Consider the following 10,331-nt stretch of genomic DNA (forward strand, 5'->3'; position numbering starts at 1 on the left):
AAAATATTAACTCTTTTTTTTTTCGTCCATATCATCATCTTCTTCCTCTTGTCTTTTTTTTTTTTTTTTTTTTTTTGTACTATACTTTCAGGCCTCCACCATTCATAAAATTCTCATAGTTAAGTCGGAAAGCAACCACAGAGCTTCTCTTTTGTTTATTCGTCTAGTATTACTAGGTAATTTCATAGTTGACGTTGAGGAGACCACATGTGCTCTAAAACTATTGCAGTGAAAAGATATTTCTTAAATTTGGATTTCCATTACCACCATTAATAATAGTCTTGTATCTATAAAGGAGTTTGTAAGCGGATGACACGTTTTTCGTTGAAGAAATTTCTTTGTGGAGGAACCATGAAAAGAACTTTCACATTAACTTTAAAAGATAATCTTGACTAAAATATTTTGTTTATATATAGAGACGTTATATTCAGAATTCTTTCAACACCGAGCCTAGCAAGAAGAAAAGGATTTGAGAGTTATTTTCATAATTTTTTCCAACGAGTCTAAGAAGAAGAAAAGACTGGAGATGTTATTTTCAGAATTATTTCAACCACCATTCATGATGGAGGCCTAAAAGTATAGTGCAAAAAGAAAGACAAGAGGAAGAAGAAGATGATATGGAGGAAAATAAAGTTCATGCTGCCGTTTTTTTTTTTTTTTTTCCTTTAATAAAAAGAGTTAATGCCTAAATTACTAATTTCTAGGGGGTAATAATGATACTACTATGAATGTTTTTTTACTCTTAGATCTAATAGTAATCAATGGTTCACAAAAGGTGTAACTCTTATGAAGTTACACCAAGTGTAACTTACACTCATCTTATATATATATATATATATATATATATATATATATATATATATATATATATATATATATATATATATATATAATCGAAGCCTCTAAAACTTAATAATGAGTAAAACTCTATCTCTATAACAAGTACAACTTAAACTCAAACTCAAACTCAAACGTTAATAATCTATATAAAAACAAAAATTATGATAGGACTCAAAAAAAAAAAAGACTAACGTTGAAAAAAAAAAAGACTCTAATTTTTTGGTTTGAAATTTCTACTTTTTTTTTTTTATTGTACATGGCAGATAAAGCATCTCTATTTTTTTGGAGAAAAATCAAAGATACAATCTATGTCTTCCAGCTTAGGGAATGATACATTTTATTTGGTATGTTATATATAAATTTGTTGAATTTGGTTTGGTTCTAAAGTAGAATTTGGAGATTCTATAAATTTTGAAGTTTTAAGTTTTGGAGTTTTTAATATTTGCGCCTCAGTAAGTTGATCTTAATTCTTCACCTTAAATGTTTTTTATTTAGGTTCATGTGATTTTTTTTTTCTTATTAAAAGCTATATTTTTGGTTGATTAATTATTTTTTGGATTAATTTCAATTAATTATTTTTTGTCAGAATGTCTATTTACTCATTGTTAGATTTTTTTTTTAGAATCAATAGTTTTTCCGTGCATCGCACAGGTTAGCGACTAGTTTTTTATGATCATGGAAGAAAGACTTCTTATCATAATTCATACTAGCATCACCCAAATGATTGGTTAGCCCAGCTTTTAATCACAGGGCTTGGACCTCTGATTGGCTCATATATATAGATCCGGATTGAGAGAATTTTATTGAGCCTGAGCAAACTCATGTCTAGGTTCAATATTGTTTAATTTCGTTATCGTTTACTTGTATAGTCAAGTCAATCAACTCGGAATTTTGTTGTTTTTCTTATTCATTTATGTTTCTTTTTTTCATATTCTTAAATGTCGTTGCTTGTATAGAAGGGTTCTCAGTTTATATATAATTTTAATACCTTGGTTCACTTCACTTCAATAAAATAAGCATAAGTTACATTTTTTTGGGGTTTGGCTACGCATTATATAGTCTCTATCCATTTCACATTGTGAGTTGAGTGACCGCTTGGGGAGGGCATCTCCTGCGTGTGGGATTTATATGAGAGTGATGTTGTATAAGTCTGATGCATATGACAGTTCGACTACTTAGTCAAAATATTAGTTGCATTTTTACCTAATAATGGGGAAAAATGTAACATCATAGGGTTGAGTTTGATTATATTTATTGAAGATCAAATTATTATTTGATTCGATCGTATTCAGTTGTAAATCTAACAATTTGATATCCATTAAAATGACCGGGTTTCTAACCTAACTTTGTTTTATTGGTTTAGCAAGTCAATGATGGAAATGAGGAGGATAATAAGATATGGTAGAGTAGAATTAAAAGAAGAAGAGAGAATTAGTCTCTAGTCAAAGGTAACTCTTAATTGTTTATAAATATTACACCCATATTCAATTTTTTTTTTCTTTTTCATTTAGATTTTACTCGTAACACATTTGAGTGATTTGCTCATCCAATCCGGCAACATTCATGTGTCGCTCCTTCATCTATCACTCGAAGACACAGTCAAAAATCAGATAAAAATTTATAAAATATTGTCTTAAAGACGACCGATTCATTAGTGTCTCTAAACCTTACATTTTTTTTTTTTTTTTGTTCATTCTATTGTCTGACCCATTCCCCGACAAATTCTATTCATTAAGCTTTACTTCGCATTGTTAAACACCTATATTGTATGGGTTGCATGAGGTGCTAAATAACTCACTCCTTGAGTACCTTATCCTTTTACACTTTGCCCTTTTAGCACGGATAGTAGTGAATTTCAATTTGTTAATGATTTCCCAACCGACACAGTATTTATAAGTTTTTTTTTTTTTTTTTGGTTACATGAACATATTGCACTGAAAATAAGAAGCTAAGTCCCTAATGGACAGTAGCTTTAATTTCCTGCATCTCTCAGAGATAAGGAGTATTGCTAGCAAGGCCCACTCATTATAGTTTTTGGTTTATTTTGATAGGATGCCTGTAGTTGACCATAGCCCACAATTAGCCCTAGCCCCATAGGAAAATAAGAGATTTATGATTTAATTTCTGTATATACCAAAAAATTAATTAATATCTTGACTTAACGGTAAAGAGTAATCATCATAAAACGAATGTCATAAATTTGAAGTACCATCTCTCTCTTTTTTTTTTTTAATCCCAAGAGAGAGGCAATCAACTTTTTTGACAATTAGAATATAAATCCTCAACGAATGTTTCAATTTATATCCCACCAGTTATGATACATCATGTAATGATTTTTTTTTTTCCCTATTTCTAACTCAGTAATTTCATAAAGAAAGTTAAATAAATATCTGATAAGTTGTAATTAGTAGAACAAGCGTAAAGTAACACAAAAGTGAGATAGATAACTTATATTATAAAAATGTATACTTATTTTTCGAAGTTTACTCAAACCTTTCATTCCTGCACAATCAAACGCAAACCTCTTGCGTTTGTCTACCAACGATACGCATGCACAGCCTGCTAAGAATTTGAGTATTATCTCCAAATGCATCATTACATCTTCATTTTCTACTTTCGTAATAGTAATGATTTAAGGGTTCTGACTTCTAGAGCATGACCAAAACTCTAGCTGTAAAAGGAAAATAGCAAGCTAAAAGTCATAGTCTTGTGAAAAAATGACTTATTAGAGACAGATACGAGAAAGTCATCTAAAAGTCCTCTCTCTCTCTCTCTCTCTCTCTCTCTCTCTCTCTCTCATATAGTATATACACAATTTTTCTTCTATTATATGATGCTAGCTCCTAAGAAATATCTGCTGTATTAATTATTTAATATTACTTTATTTTCTTATATTAATTCTCCTCCAATACACGCTATCACAAAATTCATAGCTAGCTGTTATTTGCCAATAAATTATAGGATATCATTTATCAATAGCAAACACAGCTTATTTTTTAGTGGTTTTATTATTCTAAAGGAATCCCAGTCCAAACATGTTATGGAACGTGCATGATTGTGTTTAGATTTGATTACTATGACAGATTTTGTGGCACCAGATCCTATACAAAATCAACCTAAAAGATTAAATGATTTATACTCGTGTGGCATGAGCTTTAGATGATTTTTCTTTTTTCTTTTTTTGCTCTTTCATTTTCTTTTTTTTTTTCTTTTTTTGAGAAGAAAGACTGAAAATGTCACTAACCAGAAATGATATATAAAAGATCTCTTAGTTGGTTCTGCCTTCCGTTCTATATATAAAATATTATGTATATATAACAGAATCTCCAGATATATCTAATCCAGCCTTGTAAAGGTTTGATCCAACATTCAGTTTGATTAAATTAAAATGATATATTAATTCGTTAGAGGATTTGAAACATTTGATTATCAAGATGTAATTATTGTAATTGAGAATCAAATATATAGGACTCAGTCAAACTAATATTTCAGTGGGTTTTGCTTTCTTTTTATTACACAAGTTTTCAAAAATATTAATAAAATTTTTATTACTTTCATATTAGCACCAAGAGACAAATGGTCATGATCCCATAAAAAAGAATTAAAAAAAAATTAAAAGATACAAATGGTGATGTTAGCTCTGCATTGTTTAAGAAAGTGTTATAGTTCAAGGATGTCATCCTATTAAGTTGGAATTAAATATTACAACATTTAAAATGATGCATAACTACTTCATTTTAAATTCAAACTAAATGTCATATTTATGTAATTTATTTTCCATTTGTTCAACCTAAAAATGGAAACCAATTAAATGTAGTGGAAAGTTTAATTACTTTTGTAGTAGTGAAGATCAAAGCTTCTCTCTCTCTCAACAAGGTTACTTTTTTTAGCGAAACTACAATGTTGGTCCTTCAAGTTTACCATGTTTATGCAATTAGTCTTTCAAGTTTCAAGTAAGCACAATTAGTCCCTCAAATTTTAAACTGAATTGTATTAGTCCTTTTACTAACTGTTATTAGTAGTATTACTTACGTGGCTAACGGAACAATGATTTGGCATTGTTTTTAATGATGTGGCTTTTTTTAATTAAAAATTACAAAATAAATTTACATATAAGAAATTCACAAATCAGTATCAAATTAAAACCAGTTTTTGCAACTGATTCACAAACCCACCGCTTCAACAAAAAAAAAATCTCAAACCCACCCACGAGAGAGAGAGGGGGGGTGAGAAAAGAAATCCAAGCACAAATCCGCCGCCAATGGAGACCCAAGCCTTATCCGCCACCGGCGATCGCCCAAACCCTATCCGTTGCCGGCGACAGCCACTTGCATCCCTGCTTCTTTCACGTGCTACCTAAATATTGTGATGTGAAGGAGTACATTGAAGTGTTTTTATTCATGGATTTTTTTTTTTTTTTTTTTGATCAGTGTACAATCTCGTGTCAAGACCAATACCACAATCTAATGCCTTATATGATATGACACTACTTCAAGGTTTTGGCTTTGTTTACAATTGGGCTTACTAGTCCATGTATGCTCAAAGGTCACCCAGATTATTTGCTTGTGGTTGATGTTGAATAGTTGAGGTACAAAAGACAATTTGATGCCACAGGAAATTCATGCAAGAATACATTAACAGCAACATTTTTCTAATATTTTCGTTGATGTGAGATGTTATCATCTTAATACAACTATTCAAAAATGGCTACTACTATCTAGCTCAAACAAAATAGTCTAACATGAGCAAGGGGCGGCAGCTAATTAAGGTAGAAAATACCTTCTTTTTTTTTTTTTTTAAATGGTTGGTACAGTGAATATTGTTTCTAACGTGGAAACTAAATTTTTTTAAATTTTTAATTAAAAACATGCTACATCATTAAAAAAAATGTTAAGTCATTGTTCCGTTAACCACATAAGTAACACCACTAACGGTAATTAGTAAAAAGACTAATACAACTCAGTATTAAAACTTAAGGGACCAATTATGTTTGCTTCAAACTTAAAGAACCGATTGCGCACACAGTGTAAACTTCAGGGACCAATATTATAGTTTTGCCTACTTTTTTTAGTTGTTTTTATTTATTTATTTATTTTTATCATTAGTAGTAGTATTATAATAAAAAAGATGCATTGACCCTGCGATCCTGGAACTTTACATTAAAACATACTTGCAAAGAATTAATTATTTCAAGTTTTTTAATATATCAAATATAGAATCTTGATTAATTTATTCATGAGCCTAAAGCTCATAGAACTGATAGAAGTAAGAATTAAAAGTCTATAATCCTTTTGCTTTGATTTCAATCTATGTAGAAAAAAGAATAAGAAATCTTAATTTGAAAAACAGAATAAAATAACTAAACATGTCTAATTGATTGAACTAAAATAGAGAAATGAAAGCCTATCCTCTCTCTCTCTCTCTCTCCACTATTGGTCTATATATTGTAACAAGTACCTCACATCTCTTCCAACCCCCATAATAACAAACCTGTAATAGTCTTGCAAAGACTTATCACAGAATGGAAGCTAGTAACAAGGGCTTGTTTCTCCATGTCCTCAAAGGGCCATGGATCATGGTATTCGCATCTTTCATAATCATGTCCACTGCGGGCACACCCTATGCCTTTGGACTATACTCCAACGTGCTCAAGTCTGTGCTTGGCTACGACCAAAGTACCCTCAACTTGATCAGCTTCTTCAAAGACGTTGGCACCAACGTTGGTGTCCTCTCAGGCTTCATTGCCGAGGTCACACCCCCATGGTTTGTTTTATCAGTTGGTGCAGTCATGAACGTTTTTGGGTACTTGATGATATGGCTAGCCGTGACACAAAAAATGGCTAAGCCCCATGTGTGGATGATGTGCTTGTACATCTGCCTCGGTGCTAATTCAACTGCTTTTGCAAACACTGGAGCAATGGTTACTTGCATCAAGAACTTCCCCGAAAGCCGAGGCATTGTACTCGGGCTTCTAAAGGGATATGTTGGCCTTTGTGGTGCTATTCTCACACAACTATACCACGCTTTCTATAATAACGACCCCAAGTCCTTGATTTTGTTAGTGGGGTGGCTTCCGGCTCTGATAAATATTGCTTTTGCACCTTTTATTCGGCTAATGAAGGTCGCTAGGCAATCAAACGAGCTCCAAGTGTTCTATAATTTCCTTTATATTACATTTGGACTCGCGGGGTTTCTGTTGATTATGATTATGATTGAGCAAAAAGTTTCTTTCACACAAAGCGAGTATGGTGGTAGTGCAGCTGCAGTGCTTTTCTTGCTCTTTCTCCCACTTGGGATCGCTATCGTTGAAGAGATTAAGATTTGGAGGAGCAAGAAATTAGCACTAAGTGATGGTTCACAGCTGCAAGTTATCACAGACAAGACAAAGACCGAGGCCAGTCCATCTCTGCCACAAGCCTCTCCTCTCTCAGTAAACTTGCTCCTTGAACCAAGCACAGAAAAGCAAGTTTCATGTTGGAGTAACGCATTCAGTCCCCCACAGCGCGGTGAGGACTATAGTATACTCCAAGCACTCTTCAGCATTGACATGTTGATACTTTTCTACACAGTGATTGCAGGTGTTGGTGGCACACTAACAGCCGTAGACAACTTGGGACAAATGGGACTTTCTCTCGGCTACTCACCGAGAAGTATAAGCACTTTTGTGTCACTAGTAGTATGGAATTATCTTGGAAGAGTAATGGCTGGTTTGGTATCCGAAATCCTTTTGAAGAAATACAAGTTCCCTCGCCCTCTCATGCTCACCATAATCCTCCTCCTTGCATGTGTTGGTCACCTTCTAGTTGCATATCATCCCCCTGGGGGTCTCTATGTGGCTTCAGTGATTATTGGGTTTTGTTTTGGTGCACAATGGTCAGTAGTGTTCACATCAATTTCTGAAATTTTTGGCCTAAAGTACTACGCAACTTTGTACAATTTCGGGTCGGTGGCTAGCCCAATTGGGCTATACGTACTCAACGTGACAGTCACTGGGCATTTATATGATAGGGAAGCTAGGAAGCAACTAGCCGCTTTGGGACTCACAAGGAAGGCTGGGCAAGCTTTGAATTGTACTGGGGTTCAGTGTTTCAGATTGTCTTTCATTATAATTGCTGCTGTAACACTTTCTGGTGCTCTGGTTTCCATTATTCTAGTCCTTAGGACTAGGAAGTTTTATAAGAGTGACATTTACAAGAAGTTCAGGGAAGAAGCAAAGCTTGCTGAGACGGAGATGGCATTTGCAGGACATTAGACTTTGTTTATGCTAGCTGTTGGTGCCGATGGGAGCTGGCAAATGGTGCTTTGAGCCATTTACTTTGAAGTATGAACAACCAAAAGATTGGATTGAAATTTGAAAGATATGGACGGAGACTTCTTATATTCCCATTGACTTGGGAGTTAGGATGCAAACTTGCGCAAATAGACGGATATATTTTCATTATATATTTAGTATTTCTTATTGATATACGTTTCAAAGAAGAAATAAGGAGCCTTTTTTTTTTACTTGTTTTGAATCTGGACGCGTTTTGCATGGTTACATGTGGCCTTCGTTTTTTATTCCAGTTTGCTTAGAATAATGAAGCGTGAATACTGGCTGTCGCTGACGAATGTAATCACATGAGCATTTACAGCAACGTGACTGTTTATACTTTACTCTCTCTCTCTCTCTCGATTTTTTTTTTTTTTTTTGTTAAGGGTTAAAAATGGTAGAAATGCTCATTCGGAACATTTTCAGTTATTGGTGGGCAAAAAATTAGAATAAGTGGTAGATTTAAATTAGAACCAATAGTAACTTAATACTTATGATTTATTATGAAAATATTGTGAACGTAATACTTCTATAAAAATGATTATTGTTTCTTTTGAGTTTTGAATTCATTTGGTTAGAAAGATTGAATTGTGATCCGTATGTTTTAGGTCAATTTCCTGTAGAAGAATCATGTTACATGGTTTAATTAGGACATTTTTGAGGCCCCAAATTTAATTGAGAAGCTCATGATTAAGATTTTTTTTTTTTTCTGCCACTTTTTTAGCGTTATTTACTGCAGATTCTTATTCAGAAAGTGCTTAGTTTGAGCTTCTTGTTGTTGCTGTTGTTTTTTATAATAAGAGAGTTTGAGCTTGTTTGTTGTTAATTTTGTGTGTTTTTTTTATCTAGTGGTTGTGAAGGTTGGAATCAAAGTATAGAACAAGGATTCATGCCAAGAAAAGAAAATTATGGTGTGTGGGATTTCGAAGAACTCCGCCTGGATCTTTAAACTGTCCTGGTACCACCAAATGGCAGGTAATCTCCCAATTTTGGGTGTGAGTGAGATTGTATGTAGGATATTCATTTGACTGTGGCTGTTCTTGTATCAATATGGTGAGGATTAGGATCATTTTGTCCATTTGGTCCTCTTCAGTCCACTTTGATTCATTTCAGTCCATTCGGTATACATCAGTCCATTATGCTCTATTTCGGTCCACTTTGATCTACTTTGGTTTATTTAGTCCATTTCAGTTCATTCGGTCCATTGTGAACTAATTTTGAAATCTAAGTCCTCTGTCGACTCTAGCAATCACCCTTGAGGTAGAAATCTGCAATTAAATCATTATTGGACATTCCAACAAAATGTTATTAGTCATCAATTGTGAGTCCCTTGAAATAAATAAGTTAACCAGCTATGTAACTTTTTTATTTCAAATCCAATATTATGAATTTCAAGGAAGAAAAAGTAATACGAGGAATTCATTGCAAGTTTCAATCAAATGAGAATTCAATTATTTTTCTAAGTGGAATATAATTTGGGGGGACATTTCTCTTCCTATTGGTTAACGTATATGCAACCAAGCTAATTTTCCTGTGAGATTCAAAAAGCCAAGAGTGCTACTGCTTCCGTATAGTGACCACCATCGCTCTTCATTCTTGTACCACCCCCCCCCCCCCCGCCTTGCATTTTGAGGAATATAGTGCATCTTTCACATGAGTAAAAGCTCATAATATGCAGTGCATGGCAACTAAGAAAATGTTTAGCAGATATAGGTAATAAAATTTACACTATCATCACGAAATTAAAACAAATAGGGAAACACATAAAGATGATCATCCTTACATGCTCCACCAACATGGCTAAGCAACTGTAATGTCCAAATCAAAATTTGAAGAAAAATTACCTTTATGCCAAAGAATGTACGCAGGAAAAAAATTAATAAATGTAGCTACATTTTTCATACCAGACCCTATGAGTTTGTGAGATTGCAAATTTTAAATTGAAAATTGAAGAACATTAAAAGCAACCCTATCAGTTTCGAACCGAGCAACCTAATTAAAAATAGCCAACAGCCTAAAACACAATAAAGCAACTAAATAACCTATAAATATGAGAAAGAAAAAGAAAGTGCCTTCTGATTTGGTAGACAAAGATTGGCAGGGAGTTGAGGTTTGAATCACCAAGCAGGGAGGCTTGATTGAAGAATGTACTTAGTCGAAGTTGATGTTGGAGTAATTATAG

The 10,331-nt window shown here is 33.3% G+C and overlaps 1 protein-coding gene across 1 annotated transcript; it reads left to right on the plus strand.

Moving 5' to 3' along the window:
• Positions 1–6,329: 6,329 nt before the first annotated feature.
• On the plus strand, positions 6,330–8,469 carry LOC142641622 (protein NUCLEAR FUSION DEFECTIVE 4-like). Its single transcript, XM_075816090.1, has one exon. It carries the CDS (start codon positions 6,362–6,364, stop codon positions 8,090–8,092), a length of 1,731 nt encoding a protein of 576 aa, XP_075672205.1. The 5' UTR covers positions 6,330–6,361; the 3' UTR covers positions 8,093–8,469.
• The last annotated feature ends 1,862 nt before the right edge of the window (positions 8,470–10,331 follow it).

Source organism: Castanea sativa, chromosome 6 (genome assembly GCF_040712315.1).
Source record: "Castanea sativa cultivar Marrone di Chiusa Pesio chromosome 6, ASM4071231v1".
Lineage (NCBI taxonomy): Eukaryota > Viridiplantae > Streptophyta > Magnoliopsida > Fagales > Fagaceae > Castanea > Castanea sativa.